Below are 26,454 nucleotides of genomic sequence, written 5' to 3'. Positions count from 1 at the left end.
ACTGCACGACCCAAAGCGCACGGACACCAAAGGGACAAATGGTGTTGGGTTGAAAACTTTTTAAATTAGGTACTGGATTGAAAGTGGGTTTTTTTTTTCCTTTCTTCATCCCTCCCACCGCATGTCCCACCGTACAGCATTGTGTCCAGTGGCTGGACATTTTGGTAGTTAGTATTTTTGTTGCTGGTGTTGCACATCCCTTCCTCCGGGGTGAGAGATTTTTATGGACCAATTTGCTTTCGGTGCGATAATTGAGCAAACACTTGGTGACACTCTGTGTGCTACGGCGGGTTTGATTTAACGGCTTCACTTTGGGCAGCTGTAGCGTCTACTGCTGGCATGCTTGTCGTAGCACAAAATGGCAAGAAGATAATTTTTATAGCATTTAGTTTTTTTTTCTTCGCTATTCTTTGCACGCCAGCGTTAGCAACAAAATAAACATCCCCATTTATCAGCGCTAGATAAAAAAGATCGACATTTTGGTTGTGTGAGACCGTCTGTGGCCGACCACTCGGCATCACTGCCGCATCTACACCGCACAAATGGACAACAACCGCAACATTAATTGCGAACGTTATGTGCCGCTGTTCACTTTCAATGAAAAGGCCTTCCAGTTTAACGTTCTCTTTGGCTGGTATGTCCTTAAGCATGCACCGGTGCAACCATTCAATCCATCAAAAGCGTACCCGTGCGCAGCCAGCAAAGCTATAAAAGTGCCATCACCTGAGTGTTTGGGGGAGGGCTGTGTGCAGCAACTGCAACATGCACACACGGTCTGCACACGCTTAGCCCGTAAGCTCAAACTGTTGCCTGTGTGTGCCATTTTTCTGGGTCTGGAAACCGGAAAAGGGTTGAAATATCAGCGCCCCACACCACCAGGCACGTCGGTTTGCCGGACGCGGTTGTGCGGCGGGTGTGGTTTGCCCGCCAATACTGCACCCCGTTCCGTTTTCTGCAAAATGACTGACATTCGCAATGAAATATTCAGAACTTTTCTATGAATTGAAACCGCCCGAACCGAGCATCGAACGGGATCGGCACAGTGTGGACGTCCGCCCTCCCCTAATGGGAGCAATCAGTCGACTAATGTGTTGAAATTTTACCGTTCATTTCCTCCCCAGAGGGATAAAGGGATGAAATATGAATTCCCGCTCGGTGCATTCCATACGCTTTTTTTTCTCTTTCGTTCGCTGCCAATTCGTTCGACGTTGAAATTGATGCATTTTTTATCGGACTAAACTGGCCACAGTTCGCCCCAGAATTCTGAACGGGACGCTGCTGCATTGCTTTTATGTACTTTCGTTTATCCACCTCGTCCGGATGGCGTTGCGATTATGGGACGTGTATTTGGACGCGTTATCGATGCACAAAGCTAAATTACGACGGCTTAAGCGTCCTGCCTGACATACCTTCGCATATCTCCCGTTGGAGAACTAAATTTCATACCCCTTTCCCGTGTGCTGCTTGTTGGATTCCCGTAGTACGTTTGCCAACGTTGACTCACGTTATGTGTAATTACTGTTTTGATGCGCTCTTTAAAGTGTAAGAATTTAATTTACTCGCACAAACCCCATTTGCCACGTTTGAATGGAGCCGTTTATCGGCATGGTTACTTTCAGGCGTTCATCGTGCCTGCATTTTTCTTTTTGCCGTCTTCATCGCCTTCCCAGAGCTGAAAGAAAGCACGCTCAGCATCGTCTTAAAATTACATTTACGCTCAGCCTGCCTCATCTTGAGAGATGGTTTCGGCTCCGTACCAACGGTGTCAGCTGGTCTGGCGTAGAAACACCTGCTAATGACAATGTAATTTTCCTAATGGAAAATTGCTTCGCTAAGTTTGCTACACCCACTTCGGGCGGATGTGTGCAGTGGCAGGTGCCTAGTTCCCGGTCCGACCCGACGATCCAACCCATCGCTCACAAAACTTTCCGTTCGACAAGGTAGCCGGGGAGCTAAGGGGTTTCACTGCCAAGGCACGATAGACCTGTCACTCATCCACTAAATCCTCCATAATCACACACCACAAACCATCATCCGGGCAAGTGCTGGCAGTTGCTCCTTCGGGCACCGAAGAAAGGAATGCTCACACTCGGTCCCTGTAGAGGCTTCACCGAGAGCGAGCCGTGTTTTGGGTGAAGGTTTCGATTTTAATTTGATCAAATTATCAAACCGTCTTGCTGACAGCCCTTTCGGTCCCGTACCACCTGATGAAGCGGCGGGCGTGTTCTAACGTGTTTTTCCGCCCGATGAGCCTTTCTAAAGCCTGATGACGGGTTTTTGCGGGGGGAGGACGAAATCTATCAAGCTAGTTTTTACGTCATACATCCGCAACCGAAAGAGAAACGGGTCGGTTGGGTGACGAGAGAAGGAGATCACGACCGGAAGTGAGGACCGGCCGGATTGTAAAACATGGAAAAGGATTAAGGCAATTACGGAAACATTGCACACATGTCGCCCTGCCAGTAACAGGTAACGGCGAAGAATGACGAAGATTGAAGCCCACCGAATAACGCTGTGGAGGCGCTGTTGTTGGTCGACCAATTTTCGGCGAACCTCACTCGGGAGGTCGGTAAAGGTTTGTCTTATCATAAATCTTTCCAATGTTGGGGGATGACGTGGAAGGCGATCGGGAGTTTAGACGGGATTAACAAGAAAAGGGATAGGAAATAGCAAATAATTTCTAACAGGCGTAATGTGTAAAACACACCTTGGGGCAAGTCTCGCCGGTCATGCGAACGTCAAACTTCCGAACAAGATCGCCCCAACTGTCAAATATCCTAACAAGCTCCTGCTCCTGAAGCCTTAATGCTATTTTTTGAGCTCAACACCAACCAACTGCCCTCTGCACGGCAGTTTCATTTGTTTGATTAGCTTACGTCTTGCAACAAGCTCCACCTCCATCCTGGCGCCTGTAACGCCGTGTAGCGATAATGTTTGGTTTATAATTTTTTAATCGTAAACACACATTTGTCGCCATACAGCCATTTATCAAATGGAAATTGCTTTCCCGAAACACGCGGGGGCGCAGGGACACGGCCAATGTTTGGGGCGACAATAAGCAAAACCGTACCCAACTGCCTTGTTTCGGGTGGTGGCATCAAAACTCACATACTGTAGGATCAGAGCAATTTGCTATTAAGTCTTTTACAGGCCACAGAAGCGAGCATGGACAGGTTTGGGGGTTGCTTTTTGCAATTGGATGGGTCGAATGCCGGTGCAGGAGTGTAAAGTGAGGACGGTAATGTTTATGGAGATTTATTAGCATTCTCATAACTCGCCCTCTGACTCGAACCAGCCACTACATCGGCCAGTTGGAAAATGCAACCTCCCCGTACCAGATGCCTAAACTGCTTTTCCTTTTCTCTACTGACTCAAAGGAAATCTTCGTCCTTGTGTCGTCTTCAGGCTTTACACGCAAGATTCGCCTGTTTGATGGTTAAATTTGGGCATTTGTTGCTGAGGTTCACTGACCGTGTGCCAAGCAGGGAGAAGGAGAAGGACGATCCGGGAAGAAAAAAAACGGAAAATATCATTTGCTGTTTGCTGTGCTCGGTGTACATAAATTTTAATAACGTAACACATAAAGCTGATGGAGCAAGTTTTGTCATTCGGCCGTTTGTCGGGTCGTATCCATGGATCGGAGTCTTTGCACTTCATCGCTCAGTACGTCCCTTTGCAGTCCCGCAAGAAGCGTAACTAAAGGTCGCTCCTCTTCCCTCACGGTTCACGGATAGATGGTGCCAGAAATTGTCTCGAAGCCCCTCTGTTACAACACAACACCCAGAACTGTTCCAGGTTCGTGTGTATTTCTTAAACACTCGTTGCTCACCACAGCTCACCACAACTGGCGACGCTAGAACCTTCATAAAGCTCCGGCAGTGCGCCTGTCGGGAAGGTAATGTAGCTAAGGTTATTATTATTAAATATCAAAAGACATATTTTGTTTGCTTTGCAGCAGCTCCGAAAACAACGCCCTTGACGAAACCGTACGAAGGACTGCTGCCACATACTTGGTGGTGTCCTGTTATTGGCGCCTGTCGACTGGAGCGTCGTTACACCGAACGCGGCGAACGATGTAGATTGCGGCGGGCGAAGCGAAACATTTTATCTTTCATTTTGTGTAAAGAGGAACATTAGGTAATTTATATTGCTGGAAATTATTTCATTAGCATGATATTAAAGTGTGTTGCAATGCTGGCGTAGAGCTTCAACGGTTTCATGTTTGCTGGACCAGCCGTAATGGACCTGTTAAGGATGGCTTTAAATGGCATTTACAGTTTCCACCCTATGAGCAGCAACCATCAGTACCGTCGTTCATTACGGGGGAGCGCATTTAAGGCTTCAAAAGTGTCGTTTTAGATAACATTTGACAACAGCAGCTAGTGCTGAAGGGGCTGGTGGGAATGAGTAAAATGGGACAAAAAGCTTCCATTTCGTTTCAACAATTTTATATATTCATACATTTCTTATCAAATGCCCAATCTGGCCACTTTTAAATCAAACCAATCGTCGTGAATCAAAGTAAATTGTGTGCCAAACAAAGCACATCGACGCGTTCGCGCGTTCGCGATGCTATCTTGAATGATTGGCCTCCGTGCACACACACACACAACCAAACACACTATCCGGCAGGGCCGTCGGGTCGGGAGGAAAAGCAAGATAAATGGCACCGTTTTTCGCGATTGAATTTTGGCGTGAATTTATGATTATTTTAGCTCTTTCCAAATGGGTTCTCAGCTGGCAGCGGAAAGAAATTGCGCTTCCCAAAACAACACCCATGTAAAACAAAGCGCACACCATTCCCATCTCTTTGCCGTTGGATGAACGATGGTGATTTTTCAGTGCACTGGAAATATACTCGTCCTTCACTAGATTTTCGTTTTTCCTTTTTTAACGACGTTTTGTACGAGGTACAAGTGTGCCAAATAGCAGATGAAGTAATGTACAGTTTTTTTTTTTGTTTTTAGAAAATTGCTGCTCAAGCCGATAATTGGCACAAGGGACTACACCTGAGAGCTTGACGCTGAAGTGTTTCGATGTTTCAAGTCAAGAAGGGGACGAATAAATGGAACTCAAACACAAAAAAAAAAAACAATCGAAAAGGTAATGAAAAAGACAGCAAATAGTGGTAAATTTTTGGAAGGAAAAATCCACGTAAACGAAGCAAAACGAGAAACTGTAACTTACCACCGCGGTTCTCGCTATCCGCTGGCTTGACTTGAATAGCACGGTTCATCTGCAAGAAAAGGAAGAGAAGAAGAAGAAGAGGAATGTTAAATCTGATTTTCATTAGACCTTTCGCATTATGCTTTACGACCGTACCAAGACCGCGGTGCGAGGGGATGTTATCGAATGAACGCAATAAAATTGTAAAGGCATAATTTAGGCAGGCCATCTCCACCATCCGACCGCGATCCCTAAACAGCGCTGGCCGTCGACATTCCGATGTGCGAACAAGACATTTTCACTCATTTTCCCCCAATGCGATACCGCGCGAAGGAGTGATTTGCAATGGAAAATTGTTCCCTTTCATCGAACAAAGCAGCGGGTCGGCGGTGGTTGGTGTGATGGGGGAAATTTTAATGTATTCTGGTTTTTAATTTATATTCAATTCCAGCATCCTCTCTGCCAGCGAAAACCACGCCCGGAGCACTGCCCGTATAAGCTTTCGCCATCATCTCGCGCTTTTGTATGCAAACCCTGCCGCCACCGTAAAAGCCGTGTGTTCGCCTTACCCGCGTAAAATGTGGAAATGAGAAAGCAAAAGCCAGTTCGCGTGTTGTTGTTGACGGTGGCAGCGTGTTGAGGCGTTTGAAATTGGGGAATTAAATTTTCCACACCGCAACAAAGAAATGTTCGACACACGGCGCTGGTAGAAGTAACGCCTCAACCTCATCCGGAGCGCCACAGAGATTCCGTATCAATGTTGTTTCGACTGCGATCGCGAACAACTTGGCGCCCTCGTGGGTGGTTGTTTAACGAAAATGATAAAAGGTTTCTTCGGTGTTTTGGGCGCTTCGGTGGTTGCATTTGATGCTGAACTGTACTTTTCTTCAAAACATGCTGCAAATGGCGGAAACAAAACATACAACTTCAGCGCTCGTACTAAGGAAAAAGGCCGAAATGATTTGTTTATACACTCAAGTTTACCAATCTTTGTTACCTACAATTCTCACATAACTTGGTACATAAATAAGTAAGCGTGATGTAAAAAGATCTGCGCGTCCTTTTTGTATTTGTACCATCGTTGTTTAACAACAAGGAACAGTTGAAAACAAATATTCAGAACAGGACAAGACATTCGTGAGCCATCCATCTTCAACGTCAGGATTCGCTTGATATTAAATACTTTCTAGGAATGTGCTTTAATAAATTCAAACCCACAATTGCGGTTCTTTCATTTCATTTTTGAATAGCATTTTAATTCCACTATCTGCTTACCAACTTCTTCTCGGATGAATTGAAGTATTGCTTCTAGCAGCCTGGTAATTGTACCAATTGTAAGTGGTTAAGCGTAGACGAGCCACAATGCAGGAATCTGTTCGGCAAAATGTAAGCATTTAATGACTCGCAGCTACGATGAACGCCAAATTTATGTTCTTATCTTATCGCACCCGTAACCGGGAAGTAATTGAATCTTTTGCATAATTTAATGTTGTTTAGCGAACATAATGATGCTGTAGCAGCAGCAAGAACAGCGAGCTGTCGAGCAACGTTTAACGGCCAGGCAGCGCATTTATTTGCGACTTTCTTCGCATTTGCGAGCTCTGGCTGCATGAGCCTTAACTTTCAAGCGCTTTAGAAAGCGGTGTCAACGCTTTGCGGTTAATTAAGCTCCTTTGGGGCATTAACACAAAATGGGTCTTGGTCAGCTTTATTACGGCTTTAAACCCACGCGAAATTGCTTCGCTATGCTTAAAAACACCTTATACAGGTAGATTTCTTCATTTGCATCGTTAAAACAAATCTTTACCGTACCAGAACCACCGGCGAGCGTATTTGCCCAAGCCAGGAAAGGTAATTATTTTCATAAATAGTCACATCCAATTATTTTCTCTTCCATCATTCACAATTATCATTGGCGGGGCTAATTTGCCACGCCGCGTTCCGTTTCTCCCCATCTTAAGATGTAATCTGATTCTTAACTGATTCTGCTGAGCATTTCTTTTTGCAAGCCAATTTTCCCAACGGATGAATCCTTTCCCGCTTGCTCGCACTGGACGACGCAGTGCGTTCTAGTGCAATTCCCAGAAACACCTTTCTTACTATTTATCCCCGCTTCCCTGCCTTGTGTGCGAAACCTGTCCAGACTTGCGGTTTCCAAGATGATGGAGAATATTTACTTAATTTTTTAATGCATTTCTCTACTCATCCACAGGCGAGTTGGTTGAGTGATTTTCTCCTCTGTGTATTCTTTCTATTCATTTATCGCTGCTGCTTTCTTTCGTTTAACTTTCTCATCCCCCGTAGGCCGTAGGCACTTGGCGTTGTCCGTCGAAAAGCGGGCTACCGCGCTACAAACAGCTCCAGTCAACACTATCCCTTGAGAGGAAAGAACTGTGATTCGTGAGCAGCAGTACGCACCAGTTCCCTTTTTTGTGCGGTGCGAAAAATTGATGGCGAAAAAGTTTTCTCCTAGCATGTTCCTTTACCAGCGATTCAGCCTCACAGGCAGACTTCAGATTACGAAGAACCGTAGGGAGTAGAACAGGGGCTGGTTGTCCTGCGCAAGGAAAGTAATGTAGAAGTTTTGGCCCGGTCTTTTGAGAGCAGGTTGGATAGCGAACCCCGAAACATGAAGTACCAAAACAGCAGCCTAAAGTCGATGTCAAGTGGTGAAGATTTGCCTTCAACTAATTAATTAATTACTAACATCGATTCAAATTGCGCTCAGTAGCAGATAGTGGAACGGAACGGAAGCGAAGGAATGTCTGATAAGAGTTTGGTGCGAAGTCTGGCGGTTTCCCGCCCGTTGGCCACAAAGGCAATAAATAAATTTTCAAAGTGAATGATATATGAGGACGAAACAGGACGCGTTAGTTTCCGCTGATGGCTAGTCTTCGCTGTAAGTGTGCGCCTCGATTATGGATCGATTTATCTGCCTCGCCAAACACTCTCATTTTCAATCGCTTCATCTTACGCCATCGATGTGTTAGAGTTGGCCTGGGGTCTGCATTTCAAGCGAAACCAACCCGCGGCCACTGTAGAGGGAAAATCGAAAAAGTGACCACACGCACACACCGATTCGATGTAGTATGATTTACCAATACGGTCCTGGTGGCAGGTTTGCAGCGTGGTCCAAGTGTTCTATTTTCCGGAGAGCCGGATGGTTGAAGCACGCACCCTGGTGGTAATGGTGGCAGCGAGCCTAATGGTAGTAAGCGGTCGCGAATGACAATGAAACAACTGCCCCGACCGTCGTCGGTGGAGGCCCACGCAACACAAATACACATCCATTAACGTAATTAGCTACCATTTATATTATGTTTCAGATTATAACAAAGTGTTTGGAAGAGATAAGGACCAGAACCTGAGGGTACCACGCTTTGGGGGTTTCCTCCGGTGGGTAGGCAGTTTATGGCATTGTTCGGCAACCGATGCGGTTCTCGCAGTGTGCGGTTCCCGATATCGGAGAGAAAATGAGCTCGGTCGCGTCGGTCGAACGGTGCCTTCTTCTTCATTCGGTACAACCGGCCCAAAATGAATAGGACGAGCATATGTCTTGCGTCGGAAATGCGTTCACTATGGATGATGAAAGCAGAGCGTCGGTTCACCACATTCCCATTCGCTTCCTTCGTTCGTTCGTAAATCAACTTCGTAAGCCCGGCCTGGCGGTCTTGTGTAACTAGGTTTTTGGAGGGGTAAATTATCTAATGGTTTCAGGGACAGTGAATTTTGGAGCACCTTGTAATACCTGCGCCGTTCGTTGCACCTGCAAGGACACTCGTTTGGGAAACAGGTCCCTTTAAGTTGTAACAAAATATAAATCAATCGTTCGGAACTGAACTGATCATAGAGTTGGTGATTAGACGAGTTGTACTATAATATCGTAAAAGAACGAAACAGGCGCACTAACTTTGGGTTGTTCTTTTTATCCGGTCGCTTGATACAGCTAAACGCCGTTTATTGATTTTTAGTTGTAGGTTGCCTCGCACAATGGTCATGCTATCAAAGGTGATTAGTGACAGGTTGATTACGATATTGGGCTTTTCGGATGGTTTACCTTTTTTGCTACGTTTGTTTTTAAATGGTTTTAATTCTCCTCCTACTACTCTCATGCAACAAATTACTGCAGAAATTGAATGATCAATACACAGTCGACAATAAGACATTTTCCTATTTTGTTTTTAAGTTTAACTTTCTTCTTGCAAGGTAGCCAAAACATGAGAAGAAAGATTATCCAGCAGCAACGAAACAAAAGACCAAGTCACCGAACGACACGCCACGACAGCTGGTCTTGTTAAACAAGAAAACTATTTCCGTTGCATTTCGTGCAGCAAACAAACCACACATTCCAGCTGCCAGGCGACCACATTTCGAACTTAATGCAACAAAACGGTAGAATGCCTTAGCTTGTCTCGATAAGCAAAAGTTTCCCGTGTACGACACCACCTTATGGTGATCGCAGTCCATTGGACGGTGCGGTTCGTGTAAGGAGCAATTAAAACGGATTGGATAGCGATAAAAATCCGTCACCTCGGAAGTATGACGCTCATCGTTTGTGAAAACGTTCGTATTTCCGCGCGCTGCAAACCAAAAGTTCCCACAAATGCCAAAGACAGAAATACTCGAATGACGTTGTTTTCCTGACTGTAGTTTTAAGATCTTTTTCTTGGCTGCACCGTCTCACCAGCTCCAGCTCTGTGCAGTTTTGCGAAGAAACCTCCGGGGGAGGAAGATTCTTGAGCGAAAAGATTACTGGACCCGGTCTGCCTCGTTCTACCATTCGACCGGCAAGTCGTTTGCTCGTGCCTTACTTAAACGAGGATTTGTTTTCGATCGGACCTAACGCCGACCTGGCGCTGCTGCACGGCAAACTTTTCCCTCGTTCAGCAACAGTGTTGTCATTAAGGATTTAAGTTGTTGATCTTACCGCTCGGCACGGCCACGGTAAGGAGTGTCGAATGAAGCGCAATTGTTGGACTTTGCCTTGTTCGCAGTCATTGTTGGGCCAATTTAAAATAGTTTTCCTTTCACGGGTAGCAAATTTCATGGACCGTCGCTATGCGGCGTTCAAAACAGATAACCGGAGGAGTTAAGTCGCCGGAAGCTACGATAGGGACAAGAGTAAGTTAGGGTATTTCGTTAGCCAGCAAATCCCTCATTAGTGTTGTCGTTCCTTTAGAATCGTCTTTAGAAAAGGAAAGAAAAGAGAAACAAATGGCAACAAAAACGAAAGTCTGTCCTATGGTAAACAATATTGACAAATTTGAAACTCAAAGCGATATACAACAGGGACTACAAGATATCTGAGATGCTTTTATTTAAAACACTTAGCGTTCATTCAAGCATCAAAGATACTTCAGAATAATATTTCACAAATTTTACATGCATTTTAAGACCTGTAACAAGTAATAACAATTGGTCAATTGTAAAATAAAATCTGTTGTCGTTTTAATGTATGACTGTTAGTTCCTTGTGTTTGCTGTACGTCATCCACAACCACATATTTAGTAACATCTCCTTTTAACCTTCTGGAACGTCGTGCTTCTCGTATCTATGCTCAAGTTTTTCTCATCATCCTACGCACAACCAACCGATCAACCAGGCAACCTATCCGCTCGAGTGGCGCTACTCTCAAAAGTGAACATAACCGCAGAATCGGAGTTCTGGTTTCATGTGGTCTGATCTAGGCTTGGCGTCTTCGCTTGATGAGGCACATTAGCGGTAGAACGGAACGACTGTTTATGTCGCTCCGGTTTTGTAACATCGATCCCCGTAATGTTCCGCTTCCTCTGGCTTCCCGACGCCGCCTACAATGATGCACAAACCACTTCACAACTACTGCCACCGCTCCCGTGTCTTCCGATTAATCCCTTCCCAGCGTCCATAGCGCACCGGAAGGGACAATGTAAATGTGTGTAAATGAACGCTCTTGCGCTTCGGTAGCGTTCGAGTGCAGGACAAGTGCACCGGTGAATAGAAATGCCATCGGAGCGAACAGTGGGCAGATGCGGATGCTACTGCACTACGTCAACGATGTACATTGCATACGTTCCGGGATGCTTCATACGTTGTGCATCCCCTTTGTGCCCTATCGTTGTGTGAACGAACGACCAGCCGGAGTCGGAGTCAAGCAACGAATGAATATCCTGATGACGTGCGTACACGTTCCATTCCAGCACGCTTGTGTTTACTGCTACCGTGCTGCTACTCTAGGCATTTTCGGGTTAAAGGGCTCCCTGACATTACCTTCATCACGCTCTACCCACCCGCTGTCTGCCACAGGTTGTGCATCCGAGCTGCATGACGATGCATGTGCATTCCATACCGGATGTTTGGCACAACGTTAGGCACCGGCTTTAGCTTCTAGCCGTTCCTCCACATGCCTCACCGCTGCATCTTGCATCATAAGGACACGTGTGGAAAATAGAAAACAAAAGCACACAGACTCACACTAGCAATGAACCGACCAAGTCAAACCATTTGATCTACGTTAAACGCCAGCGACATTTTATAAACGTCAACCGAATTGTTTATTAGTGCAATAATTAATGATGGCTTGTGCCGATCTGTAGTATGAGGTATGAGCTATTTTATCCAGGAGTATCGGCCAGATAAAACCGAGAGCCTATCCGTTTAACCGAAGCCCTAGCGAACATCGAAACGGATGAAGATTTATACTGCGAAAGCGGCTTCGATATTATCCTCATTAAGGTCATCCTATCATCATAATCATCACAGCGACATCGATTGCACAATGCCCGCCGAGCAGCTAATATTCAAACGCTGTGTCCGTGTTCCCGCTTTGATGGACACTAATCAACAGATTATGGGGAACGATTCCAATATCCGAGGAGCAGTATGATGTTGGTTTGTTTTCTATTGTGGTGTCCGTTATGACATGGTACGGAGATTGTATAACGTTGGAGGGAAGGATTAAAGGGAATTAAATTCAACCTCCGTAACACCTTACATTGGAACAATATTGTGATTGTACCGTGATGTATTCAAGCAGATTTTTCAATTCTAATTGCAAGCAGAACTCAAATTGTGTTAGAACACATAAAATCTATTACGCTAGCCAGACGATTTAGAAACGCAAACACTGGAACCGAGGGAAAAATGCAGTTTTCTACCATGGTAAATGACGTTAAAACCCTAATCCCTAAGAGCACTACTTTTCAAGCTCCGTTAAAATAGCCAGATCTTCTTAAATCGGAGCTTCGACCAAACTCTTTAAAAACCAGGCAACCGACCGAAAATAGAAACAGTTTCCATCATCTTACTAACAGCATCGACCGCCCGTTGTTTCTTCCCCCTAGCACTAGTGCCTTCACCATGTCGTAGTCGGGTGTACCGTTCGGCCACCATTCACCGATCCGCTTTAGGGATTAATGGATTGTTTTATTTATATAAATAACCTCTATTACTCTTCGGTATGCTCTTTGAGGGCTGTAACCGTTCGGTTCGCTGTCGATGGGATAAAAGGAACACCGAAACACACATACACTCGCACACGGTAGCCTTTAGTAGTCGGTTTTGGATTGCCAAGGCCCTAAACATCAATCCATCCGTCTTGACCAGGTCTCCCGTAAATGACCAAACACCGGGGTTTTCTGGTTTTCGTTTCTACTTTTTCACGCTAAGGTAAGCAGTATCCTGGAGCCATCCAGTGTGGGAGCGAGGAGTACACCCTTGTGCTCCGCTGCAGCTGGGCAGAATTTATTTATTTAGGCGAAAAGGGAAATAAAATTTTCCACCACTTTCACGGATGGTTCCCCATTGGATTTAGGATGTAGTGTATATTCCTTACTTCAATTGAATGTGTGTTGCACCGTTGGTTTATGGTGGTGAAAATACTTCCTAAAGAGTGGTGTGCAGGTGTATGGGCTAGAGACTTGTTTACGAGAAGTTTTTCCCAATTGGAAATGAATGTAACAACATTAGCTGTTAGAGATTCTTAAAGAAATAATAATTACTTTAATCAAATAATTTAGAAGGCTCTAAACTCTTCAAAGATCAGTTTTTGGAATTCATATGCATGTGAAATGTTTTTAATATCCATCCTCCTTTCAAACAATCCAAAATTATTAAAATAAAGAGTATTAAAACATTACCAGAAGTTGCCAGAAACCCCACACTGCCCGGTCTTTAACCTTTAACTTGTTGAATCTCATCATCACTTCATTTTTGCCAAAATCCCATTCCTGTTGGCAAAAAGATTAAAGTAAATAAAATTGTACAGAGCTGGTTAAATGAGGTTTCAAATGGAATGTTTGTGTGCCCGATGCTTCTAAACCCGAAAGGTTTAGGCAGACGATAATAAACTCATTCACCAGCGGACGTTTCAGTTTTTGGGTAAGGTTCCTTAGTTATGTTACCCCTTCTCGAAGTAGCATGTTGTGTGAAATGATCGTACAATTTTCTGACTCCGACATGGTGCAGCCCACACGTACAACTTTATTAACACACATGAACACAGCACGAAACAACCGTACAACTACACCAGAATATGTTTTTCCTTTTTATTTTCCTTCACGCATTATGGACACTTGTGATCTTTTAAAGGTAGAGTTTCATGTTGGAGTCAAAAATGTAACATTTGTTATACCAATGAGAACATTTCTTGCAAGACTCGGCCCGACTCTATTGCGCTATCGATAAAGTTTTCAGCTTGAAATAAGACGTAATAGTGATACACGTTAAATTCGCCATCCGTGTTTTTCATTCGCACAAAATTAACAGACCATTAAAAAGCAACAGCAAGCGCCACTACGCCATCAACTGCTTGGTGCACTTGTCCCACGAACCGCCAAAGCCGTTAATGGGCATGGTCATTTGCCATTCGGCAATGGTGGTGCTACTTCGGAAACCACACCATGTAACGCTGTATCGCTTCAAATCCAACCCTCGTCTCATGGCAAGTTTCGACCGCACGAGAGCGCCGGACGGAAACGACTTTCGCAGCGGTGTGGCAGCGTGGTGCCACAGAAGGAAAAACGTGCTTATAAAAACCGGAAACAGAATATTTATGCACTCACTAAACATAAAAATCTCGAACAACAGACACCATCGATATCGTCCGGTCCGTGCCCGAAACCACAATAGCTTGGTAGAGTCGTGGTGCATGGAAAAAAAATCGCTAAGCGAATCAACCCGACTGGGAGAGCATTAAATTAAATACAGAAAAATGCTATTTGTCTTCGGGGCGGATTTATGTATAAACACACAATAAATATAAATTTCGCCACCAAATCGCTGCCTCACGTATTATTCCTTTTGCTTCGCGGCCTTTGCATTCGAAACGGAAGTACTCGACGAGTTGGCGTGGCGTGGGTTCGGTGCAGCAGCAAACTATATGAAGCTACGATACGCAAAACTAACCTACCGCTGGTACGCGTGCGATAGGAGCATACAGGAACTCGAATAATATTAAAGCAACCCCACCAATAAGTTGTTGAATTTGTGAGTGTATGTGCGCGGTAAGCGCTACTAAACTTGTCGAATATATTGTCACTGTCTACGCTGAAACCCTAACTATTACGCCGCTCGGTGCGGTCAGTTGATAATAGAGGTCATGCAGGGATGAAAGGACTATCGAATAGTTTAACCCCATCGGCTTACCATCTAGCCGCACCGGCGCTCGCTTTAGGAACTTTTGCAGCCGGCGAGGAGTTGGCGCGAGTGTTTGCGAACCTATTGAATTTAATAGTGTCGGTCTCGGCCCACCCATTTGTCGTAAATTTCTGCACCAAATGCACAACAGCCACGCTAGGGGGTGCCCTTTTCCGATTACGCCCCCCCTCAACGGAATGCATTTTAAAGTTGACTTCAGCGGACCGCCTACCTTAGGGTTTCCGGATGGCAAGGAAGTGCTTTGGAAATCGTACGCCATCCAAAGGCAAAAAAGGCGAAGAAAAGGTTAAATTGTAATACAACCACTTCCGCACCACCCAAATGCATCGTCGAAAAAATTCTTCTCGGCCAACAACACGAGGCTGCAAAGCGCAATGGAACGAGTAAAAACGGATTCCTTGGGGATTATTCTTCGATTTCGAGCTGGTTTGTGTTGGCCCCGCGCTGTGCTGTCCCATCCACTGCCTCTGTCTATTCAATCACGCCACGGCTATGACGGCAGTGGACGACAAACGACCGATAGGAAAGTCATGCCTCACAACCTTATCCGCATGCAGGCACTGGCACTGGATGACCTTTCCGTTGCAATAATCGTTAAATTATATGATTGGATGGAATGATCTCGTAAAAGAAGTAGCTGCAATTGGGCACATGACATCCTTTTGGCTTCGGCAGTCCGTGCCGAGCAAATACCGAAAGTGCTGAAGTAAGTCAAAGTATTTCATCGAAGCACAATTGCCACTCGAGCTTGGACTTTCGATATCGAATACGAAACCCGTCGTCGACATTCGTTTTTCTGACGTTTTTCTTTTCCTTCCCTTTTTTGCTGTTGTTGTTGAGTTGCTTCAGTTCAGTTTTCTGTTGTCCACTGTGATGTCCACTCGAGCCGATTGTGGGTTCTTTTGCTCTTGTTGGCCGTTTTATGCGCCTCCTTAGCGACGAGTCCTTTTTTCTGTCGATGTCGTTTCGTTTTCGTTGAATGTTGTGCTAAATGTGAAGTGGCTTCCGATGGGTTCGCTCCCCGGACTGGGTGCTAATCCAGAGGGTTTTCCAGCAACACTGTACGGTGACCGTACGAACACATCATCATCATCGTCATTGACCATTGGCGACCGTTGTGCTGCACCGTACCAGATATAGTAAATCCTTTATTTACTGAGGATTTTGTAAAACACCCGAATACAACATACCGAACAGATACACACACACACAGTGACCGGTTGTTTGTGGCACTTTGACTTTGACATTACCGATCACATCCTCTCGATGCTAGGAAATGGAGTGTCCTCCAGAGAACGTTTTACCTCCCGCCCTTCCTTCACCACGTTCCCCTCGAATGTCGTTATTAGACGAAAAAGTTAGAAAATTAGATTCTCAGCAACGAGCGAAACACTCCAACTGAGTGTGCCGCACATCCGCTAAGGTCGACGCACGCAAGAGCTAGCTCAGTGTTAGTGTCGGCGGCACGAATTTATCATCGCCGCACAGTGGTCCCGGCGTAATGAAGGGCGTTTTTCGATCGATGGGAAAACTTTTCAAATTATCTCACAAAATCGTCAAAAATCGATAAATGTAAATGATGACGCTTCCGAGGGGGGGAAGCGTACCAACCATCTCTAGGTCGCCGGGAAGGTGTAGGGGCATGCCAACTGTTTTTATTACCATCATATTTCTTCCAGCTCGTCTTCCAGCGTCACCAAGCCGGGTGCTACTACCGAGCACTCGTTACCGAGGACACTAATCATGCTTCCATCGGTATTTCGAGTTGGTCGTCATTACATTCACCCTTAAAGATACACCCACCCAAGGCCACATGCTTATGCTCGCAAAAGTTCTAATTTCCATTCCAGTCAAGCCCACACTCACACCCCACACACACAACGACGCTCTTCTCTAGCGTCCAGCGTCCAGGGTGACGCAGGGTAATACAGGCGTTTGGGTGCTGATGATTCTGCTTAGCAAGGTTGTTAATGTTGGTATTGGTGAACTGCCATTTTTCCGACCTTCGACTTCGTGCCACTGACAAGCGCCAGGGGAACGCTGGAGATTGGGTTACCTCCCAAAGAAACCAAAAACCCACCCACCTCACTTCGTTTCCAGGTGCTCCTCTGCAAACAGTCACCCCAAAAAAGGCAATAAGGATGCCCTCTCCTGATAAAGTATTCTAATTTCGTACTCTAACGACATCGCTTTGACAACGGAACAAACCTCGAAAGTGGAGGGAAAACTGACAAACCCCGTAGGGTGCTGGCATCCTATCCACCGGGAGCGTTGTGTGCCATCGTAAAGCATTTTAAATGACAATCACAATTTTGAGGGTGTACGAGCTGGTCAAGGTAAAATTGTTTTACATAATCTTTATGCGTTATTCGTCATTTGGATATGAAACGATGTACGGTACTTCAGATCAATGCTACAAATTGATGGCTGAAATAAACAGAAAACTTATCATAATTTGTTTGCACAGTTTGAAATGGAAAATAGAACAAAAAATTTGTGAAAAACGCCACTATTTTCTATGCACAAAATACGAATCCTACTTGCAAGGGAAAGATAATTATTTAAATTTTCTTCTCCAAATACTTTCAAGTCTACCGCAGGATATTCCCCGACTGTCTGAAAAATAATTGAACCACCACCCGTACATCGCCCCTACCATCCATCTTCAGTCCAACATTCGATACAAACGGCGTTCGTTTAAAGCAATCCATGTCCCGAGGCAGTTTCTGGCTTTCGTTTCAGCGTTCGTCGCATCAGTTCGCCTATCAGCGGCGACGGTGTTGATCTGCTGATTCCAGGCCATGGTTTTAATAATTTAAAGTTAGCAAATGAAAAGTTTCAAGTGTATGCCGAACCAATTCTGTTTCAATATTCGGTTCCAATCGTTGCACTGATGCCGGTGACGGCGAACGGTGAAGCGTTGGCGTTGCTATCAATAATTTAAATTATTTCCAGAAGATTATAGGGGTTGACAGTCGTTGCCGTCAACCGTCAGCTTGCGCAGTGTCGGGAGAGAAAGTTGCTTCCGAGTCTACGGTGTTTGATGAAGCAAACTGATAAAATACCGCAAGCACCCCTTTTCGATCCGCCGATTGCGACAACGCCGGTTTGCGGGCCATGTTGATGAATGTGTGATCCGTCTTAGTAGGGTACGGACCGATGCCACGGTAACGCAGGATCGAGCAAGTATGGCAAACAGCTGCGCCTGTACGTAGTATTGTGACATGTGAGCAACACGTCGCACCGGAACAGGTTGCTGGCCGCACTGACACTGACGTAGATTACTGATTCGAGTTGGAAGAGTTTTTTATCCGTTTTTTTTTTCTACCATTCTGATATCAGTGTGTTAGTTATCTGAGCGTCGTCTAGTTTCTTTTTTAAACGAGGGTACCAGGGTTCCTGACCGATGTCGATATTTCGTAGGGGGAGTGAAATGGTTTGAATCGAAGTATACCTGAAGTCGGGCGGAAAGCAGTGGAAAAGGAATCGGAAAGGAAAGTGGAAAGTGATGGCACGTGTTGCGTGAATGCTAGCTGTCATTCTAATGTAACCGCGCCCTCTACTGACCCTACTGGCAGCTGTCCTTACCGTACATCGTCCCATTCACGCCAACCGTATCATTCGGAGTTGAATAAATTATTTTCCACCCCATAAAAAGGCACCGTTAACCCCTTTTGCCGCTGTGCAGGATGGGTTGACATAAGCAGGCAGTGGTAGCAGGGACGCCATAGGCAAAGACAAACTAATCACACCCCACCCAACAACCGAACACTCCTCCCGGCTGCCGGAGGCTCGTGTTTCGAAAATCGAGGGAACAAAAACAAAACAAAAAAAGGTGATATTGTTCCGGCTAGCATTCCAGCCAAAGTTCGAGATAGCTCATAATTACAGCAATTTTGGTTTCGTGCTTCAACATGCCCGAGGCGGAAGTTTCCTTTTTCTTTCGCTCCAGTCCTTGAGATAAGTGGCGTGGCATGGTACGGGCACAGCGCCAAGGTAAGGGCAGTTTATGCCGGAAAGGTTTTGTGTTGGCGCTTACGAACCAATGATGGCTCAATTTCTTTGGAGGTTAAAGTGTCCTTTTCGGCGTTCTTTATTAAAGTGTGCCATAAATCATTCAGCTGATTGGAAATTAGAACACGCACAGCGGGAAGATTATTGCTCTAGTGCCATCGTTCCATTGGTGAGGAATACATAAGTAATCAACCGATGAAGACAAAGATATTATTAAAGAAAACGAGCGCTCAAGCGGACGAAAAGAAGCCTTTTTTTTGGTTTTGAACGGAGCGTTTTCACGCACATGCAGACGATGGTTATTTGGAAGAGCTAGAAAATTAGGCTTGTGAGCTATCATCTGGATGCCGAAGCTGTTCAGTTTTTAATTATATATCTTTTGTAGAACAACAGGCATTAATTCGGAAGGAGTAGCGCCATTTTTGTCATTACTTTTGTCTTATTAGAAGTTTTACTAATATCCTCAAATGCCGGTTTTGTTTATAATAAAATATATTATAAAACGAAATCTTACGACTACGAACAATCTTAAATTTCCTGGCTGCACCTGGAACGGACAGAAAACCAGCTCAACCTGCATTTGTTTCCCCTTTGGTCAGCAGTTTTTTCCACCGGTTTCGATCGCCAACCAGAGAAATTTAAATATTTTCCTAACCTAAATCTTCATTTGCATAGAAAGCACCTTTCGATTGGTGGCTTTATGCTGCGAATATCCCTGGCATGCTGAAGAAGATTCCCCCCCCCTAAACAATGATGGTATTCAATGATCTCACCTTGCCTAGACAGTAGGTGATGTAGACCGTTTTAAGGATACGTAAGCTTAAAATAGACTTTATCGCAAACGGCAAAAAGTGCGAAGGTAAATCGTCCTGACCAACTTGAAGGGCAAACTGCCATGTTATTTCGCATGGCAGTTTCAAGACATTTCACACAAACACACACGCACCCAAATACAGCATACAGCATGAAATGGCATCGAAAAGGTGAAAAAAGAAGGAAAAAATCGCCCAGCGGAAAACAGTCCTAAGTGGTAGACCTTAATAAGATTTTTCATTTCTCGACGCCGTATTTACGATGTGACATACTGTCCCGGATTCATCCTGCCGCCCTCGTGCCGTCTCGTGCCCATCCGTCCCGTGGAGGAAACCGGCGAAGGAAGGAAAAAATTTTTTAGAGGAATTGATTTCCGCTTCTTGCGCTCGACACGATGGCGTAGCACGGCGGCACGGTGCGTAATAAAATATGCAACACCTAACAGAGAGCGTCGCCTCTCGTTCGGGTCGTCTTATTTCATCTTGGGCGAGCAATTTATGTCAGCCCGTTTGCGAGATAAGCGGCGAAAAATAAAGACACCGTGCCTCACGCTCATGCGGGGCCGCCGCATGACGAATGAAGCCAAGTTAAGGCAGAATCGGCCACTAAATTGTCCTTGGCATGATGATGACTTGGCCCGGCCTGCACGCGTTAAGCGCGCGCCGTATCCCTGCGTGCCGAAACCGTTGTATGGCAAAGGATCAGAAAAAGTGGGACACTTCTTGGCCCTTCGCACTGTACGTGAAGCGCAGATGAGCGAAAAAGAATGAAGTTGATAAAATATTAACACAATATAAAATGAACATTTTTGTGCTCATTTCTTGATCTTAAGGATTCACACAGAAATGGCAGGAAGCCGGGTGTGTGTGTGTGTTTGCAGCCGTACTCACAGCGTATCCGGTTGGTAAAATATGGACATAAAAGCTGCCATTTAACACCGTAAAATTTACATTTGCGCTGTTCTTCAGAAGCGTCTCGGTGGGCTTTGTTATGGGATTTTTCATTTTGTCCGTGCGAGCTAAATTATCAAGACAATGCTTGTGGGTTTGGTTTAAAGGGAATTTTGCGTTTCATTTCATGGCATTTTTTTCTCAGAGCACACCAACAAGCATTTCTGTAAACTGTATTTAAAATCTAACCTTTTATTACTACTTCGTTGAAGTGCTGTTTGGGTTGTACTTCCACAGAACGTCACGTGAAATGCTTTAATTAGCACAACATTACTACTGAAATGGTTTACTTTTCCACAATCAAACCATGCTACGTAAGCATTCCATACTCCAGTGTCCGAATGTGACCTGTGCGTGTCCTGTTTAATTGCGTTGTACAACAATGCAACTTCAATCCGTTTTTACAACTCATTGGTCAAGCTTCTTTCGTTGCGTCACGAAGTATCCTCCAAGTTCACTACTGCACAAAGCGTTGCACGGAATGCAGGGCACCCGTGCAGCCCTTCGATTCTGCGAGAAAAGAAACCTTCCCTGCGGCATGAATTTGCGCGTTTCGCAATAAAATCAAGTCCGTCCATTAAAGTGCCGGGATTGCGTGACAAGCATCGTTTCGCCCTAACTCACCACGGAGTTCCGGGTGTGGAGGAACTGTTACACTGGCTGACGAAACCACCAAAAACCGCTGACCGGGATCAGCTGTTCCGGTGTGTGCGTGTCACTGACGTCATGCTTTAATTCTACACCGGACGTTTGTTTTGCTAGCAGGGCTCAGATCTCGTATCTTGTATTTATTTTTATTTCTATTGTTATGATGCGCATCAAGCGTCGCTTTAAGAACACGCAGCCCACGGGTTGTGCAAATTCTATCTCGAAGAACTTCGTGGAACAGAGCGTAGGGAATGAAACAACAGGAAAATGGGACGGCAAGTTTGGTGCAAATTTAATGATCGGCAGTTAACTACGTCTGCCAGGTTGTTGAGCTTGCAAAAATAGGACCCCCAAAAAACACCGCACGGCATCCATTTACCGTTTACGTCTTTTTCGAGAGGAGGCTAGTACGACCGTACGCGCCCACACAGCGACACAAAACAGCCCAAGATGCCACACAGGCAAAACGGATCCACCCACTTTTCCCGATGGCTCTCTCACTGCAGTAGGCCAACGCCCGTCGTGCCAGGCACTTTTGCACAAAAAGGCTCAGGAGGCTGGTCTGAGACCGATTCGTCTTCATCCGTGCTTTAGTGCCGTTGTCGTAGTCTTCACTTTCCTCGCGGCGTACCATACACGGACGACGCCTCGCTACGAAGCGAAAGACAGCCCGAACAGTGAGGAAAAACCAGGCCAGAGCCTGCGACTGCCGCCAATAATGCTGGGAAAAATAATCGCAAGAAAACGCTCTCTCCAGTTTTTCTCGGGCGGGCGTGCGAGCGAGAAGGCCCGTGTCGCTGGCATATACGCTCCCGCTCATCCCTACGCCGTGGGGTCGTCGGTTACTCTCTGGCAAGGTTTGAGACAGTTTTTGGCCCTTTCTGTCATTCGTACTGGGCTTTCCGAACGGTTCGGTTTCAACATTTCGTTGGCAAATGGGTTCGTCCTTTCCTGGGCTTTCGGTCGTTTAGTTTTGGGGCCGTTGTTGCCGTTGTTGTTGACGGTGTTGCTTTACCCTTTTGGTTGTTGGAATCGTTTTCCCCACTAAGGGCCTCGCTGAGTAAGTACGGCTTTCCTATGAACGAAAGCCAAACTAACGATTTCAACGATGCACCGGTGCAGCAGCTCGTTAGTTCTCGGGCTGACAAACCTGTGTTCCTGAGTTCTTTTTCCGCTATTGTTGCCCCAAAACTCAACTTCAAGTGAAACGAGTAAGGATTAGTTTTTATTCACGCCTAAAACGTTCAACAGAACCGGGTACTTCCGGGCTTTCTAAAATGGTTTTCCACTCGTCCGACGACCGATTGCAAACTGATCCATTTGGAAGAATCGAAAACGATTTTATGGATTTGTTGCTTGCAAGGTTTTATGTTTATGGCCATTTAAGGCTTGTCAGTTGGTGGTCATTCTGTGGGAAACGATATTTCTGCCACTTAAGGCGAAATTTTCCTTTATCTCCAACAGCTTCCATCACGCCAGCTTCAACAGACGAACCGAATCGTACCCCGAAAATAACAGTTCCACAGTTCCACGGCGCAAGAGAAATTGGAATTTCATCCTACCACCACTCGACCGTTGCATGAACCAGTGCCACCAGTTATGGTGGAGTGCTGCCGTAGATCCACTTTCTACCCAAAACAGTGGGTCTGGGATTCGGAAACACGAATGATTGCTGGAAATTTTTATTCCCTACGCATCAACATTATCTGCTCTCTTCTTTTTTTTGTATTTCTGGGTTTTCCTCATCTCGGCTTCCTTCCGGTCCGGTCGGCTGCCGATGGTTGGTCTGGTGTTTTTTTACGCCCTGCGCCCAAACCCGGACACATCCTACATCACTTTCACGCACCCCACTGGCAAGTAAATTCCAGTGAAAATGAGGCAACCACTCGATTGCTATTACAGTATCTGGTCTGCTTCACATCCCCCGTCACAGGCAGGAATCTTCCTGCACTATCTCTTGGTGCGTAGAAATTCAAACCCACCGGGAATGATGCGTTGGTGTATTTGTGTGAAAGATGCGAGCATCCGTGGAAGGGCACACTGTACGGAATTGTTGTTTATGTGAAACATAATGTGAAAATCGATAAAAATTTAAACGGATGAATGAAATGTTTTATGGGGGCGGTGATGTGGTTCTGCGCTATTTTCTTGCGTGCCGTCTTGCTCTGTTGCCCGGATTTCTCCCCAAAATTCCTCGATCTCCGGTATGTGTTTATTTGTTTTCGTGTTTTTCTTTGAGAAGATGGTGTATGTGTTCGTTTTTTTGGGCCAGTTTTTTTTTGGGAAAGTCTTGTCTTGACTGCATTTGCTAGAGCCTGTGTTTTGGCAACCCTCGTCAGCAGGCTGACCATCGCCAGAGTTGATCGATCGACCAAAGTAAGGGCATCCCAGCAAAGTTCATCAGTGGACAGTGGAAGAAGTTTGTTATATTTTTGTTCAGAACAAAAATAACATTTTTGTTTGTGTTTGATAGAATAAAAAAATATAGTCGAACGATTTGAACAACAGTGCCGCTGAAGTCGCCAGGCACGAATTATCCTTCCGATACCGTCCATCAAGACTTGTGCTTCAAAGTGCTTCAACTAGATCAATCCTAGCCGATTTTTTCACAACAGATTTGTAAATCTGCACAAGTTTAGCTGGTTGAAGCGCCGCTCCAAACGCCTAAATCATTCTTATCAGATGACACATAATTCTTCTTTCTTTTGGTGAGTTCTGTTTTCACCAAACGGGGGAAAAAAACCTTGTAAAAACTTTCAGCCATGTTATCTGGCTCTTGTCATTCTTGCTATCGTTCGATTTCTGCTGTGGAATGTGATTTTTAGATCAACCACCCTCAGGTCTTTGTAAGAAATTTTCCTTCGGAAAAGGTTAACCGTTCGTGGGCATCGGAATGCCCGTCTGATCAAAACATTTCCCTGTTCAACTTGCACAACACAGTAACCCCAGCGGACATCGTAACCAATAAGAATACACAAATTATTATGAATACATAAATAGGTCTACTTACAATAACTTGAGGAAAGTCAACTTTCCCTTGACGCACAACTTCTATCATGTGAACCATATGGAATGTATTGATTTCACTGGATAAACAATTGGTGATGATTCACAACTTTTCGCTCTCTCACACCCTGCTCGCGACACTGCGGTCTATACGCCTTCACGAAGCTTCCAAATCGAATGCGTCAATCAAATTGGAAAGAATGGCCTGTTTACAAACAGCCGCTCTCTTCGGTGGCGATATTGGACAGACGGTTGGTAACTGAAATGCTGTACGGCACGTTCAACTTGTTCAAGACTTGGTTGGATGGAATGACACTGTTTTGATGGAACGATTTTGGCGAGGATGCAATAATGCTGATGATCTGCCACAAACGTGGTAAGCAGTTAGCCTTTTGACTAAGCAGTTTGCATCATCACACGGTATAGTTTCATGTGGAATGAGATCTATGGGATTGCCTACTTTATGCTACCAAACTGGCACTTCTCAAACAGTGACCAAAGTTTCTAATGTGATCGAATCGTCGTTCCGGTGACAAATTCTAAATGTTTATATGCGGAACATTGAGGGACTAATTTTCGCTTGTTCCCGTATGCACTTGCCGTTACAGACACTCACAGTTGTCTCACTAAAACTCACTGATGTGTTTGTTTGTTAGATGGAACGATGGTTTCCACATGACATTCGCTATATTCACACAAACACAATTACACATACACTAAAACCACGGCACCTGTATTGAGTTCGTTAAGTTGATTTGCGTGATCAATCTGCACTGCACTATTTACGGATGCTTTAGCACGTTAACGTTTAAACACCTACCAGAAAGAAAGAAGGATTTCGTTAGACTTATTGGGCGGAATTCTGACATCAGCAGTTGAACTAAAGGACAATTTTTCAAAGAAGAAAGATGTTGTTTGAAATCAACAACAACAAAAATCTTGTCTTCGTACTTAGACAATTTCCAATTCCGTACTACCAACTTTCAGCAGGAATTGCCGAAGAACGGGAAAAAGCACAAACAAATGTGAAATGATTGATTGATTACGTGCAGCTGATTCCCATTTTGCCTTTAAAAAAAAACCCATACTCGATCCTGATCATTTTTTTTTCTTCACAGAGTTGAATTCACTGTTGGATTTAGCAAATTGGGTTTCGAAACAAAAAGGCAACATTATTCGATTGCAAAATCAAATGAATCACCCACTGAAGGACTTAAATCTTAACGATGATTTATCTAGGCTTTTGCCAGGCGGATCCATCTGCCGCACCGCAAACGCAAAGCCAACTCTCGGCTGCCAAATGTGTGAGTGCGTGGGTTTGTGGTGGAAAACAGCAGCAGCAAAAAAAAAAAAAACATCAGCAAAAAAAGCTGAAGCTGATGGTTTACGCTCGCAGAAGACGAAGAAAAATCGCCAGTTGAAATTTATGATAAATATGCTCATCAATAAAAATAATGAGACTCGTAACGGGGAGGCATGCTGCTTGCTGAGAACGGGTGGCAGAGCTAACATATTGTTGGGCTTAGCCGGGTCTGGATAGAGACTTCGATGCGCTATCGCATGAAGAACATTACAGGACAATGGGATGCTTGCCGAAAATGATTCAATTTGTTTCGTATCGATCTCGACAACGTTATTATGAACGTTTGCGAGTAAAATATTGATGGGTGGCGTTTTTTTCTTTTGTTTTGTTTTGTTGTTTCACTAATAGAACGGTTTTTGTGGCCATTTTCTTCGAAAAGATAGAACTTGAAACGAGGAGAAGATCTGTTCCACACTTTAAGGGCTGTAATTTCTGCAGGACATCCGCATTAGCTCACGATCGAAGCAGTTAGAACAGTCTTTAGATTGGAAATTGTGTAGCACAACATTCACTTTGATCACTGACGCCGAGAGCAAGAGCTTTGACACATTTTCACGCATGCTGCACTAAAGTAAAAACACCTGAATGGAGGTGCATCTGAGCCAGGGGTTGCTGTACCGTAAAGTAAGATCTGCTGTTGCGATCTTGCTGCGTCGTCGTCGTCGCTGAGTCGTAGTTTTTGGGGGATTTTGCGTCCACCGCCACGAATCGCGGTCGTGCTGGCGTTGGTTTGCGCTCGTTCGCTTAGCGTACGCGTGGCGTTTCGCTCCGGAAAACACAGACACAGCTTATAGACAGATAATTAAATATAACAACAAACAACAAGTGTATATGATCACGACTTAACTATACAAAACTCAA

The 26,454-nt window shown here is 45.0% G+C and overlaps 2 protein-coding genes across 25 annotated transcripts in view; one reads left to right on the top strand and one right to left on the bottom strand.

Annotated features, from left to right (window-relative positions):
• Positions 1–26,454, top strand: part of LOC126562092 (transmembrane protein 161B) — a 496,042-nt gene that overhangs the window by 131,068 nt on the left and 338,520 nt on the right. The gene's annotated exons all lie outside the window — the stretch shown is intronic.
• Positions 1–26,454, bottom strand: part of LOC126562376 (CUGBP Elav-like family member 4) — a 339,360-nt gene that overhangs the window by 115,760 nt on the left and 197,146 nt on the right. For 21 of the 24 annotated variants that reach the window (XM_050218857.1, XM_050218859.1, XM_050218865.1 and 18 more), the window contains one exon: positions 5,188–5,236. In XM_050218857.1, coding sequence (XP_050074814.1) covers positions 5,188–5,236 — 49 coding nt within the window. Of the gene's footprint in view, positions 1–5,187; positions 5,237–24,234; positions 24,345–26,454 lie in introns of those variants that run through there. The other 3 variants (XM_050218861.1, XM_050218864.1, XM_050218877.1) reach the window with 1 other exon arrangement.

Source organism: Anopheles maculipalpis, chromosome 3RL (genome assembly GCF_943734695.1).
Source record: "Anopheles maculipalpis chromosome 3RL, idAnoMacuDA_375_x, whole genome shotgun sequence".
Lineage (NCBI taxonomy): Eukaryota > Metazoa > Arthropoda > Insecta > Diptera > Culicidae > Anopheles > Anopheles maculipalpis.
This window is presented reverse-complemented; position numbering and strand designations above follow the sequence as displayed.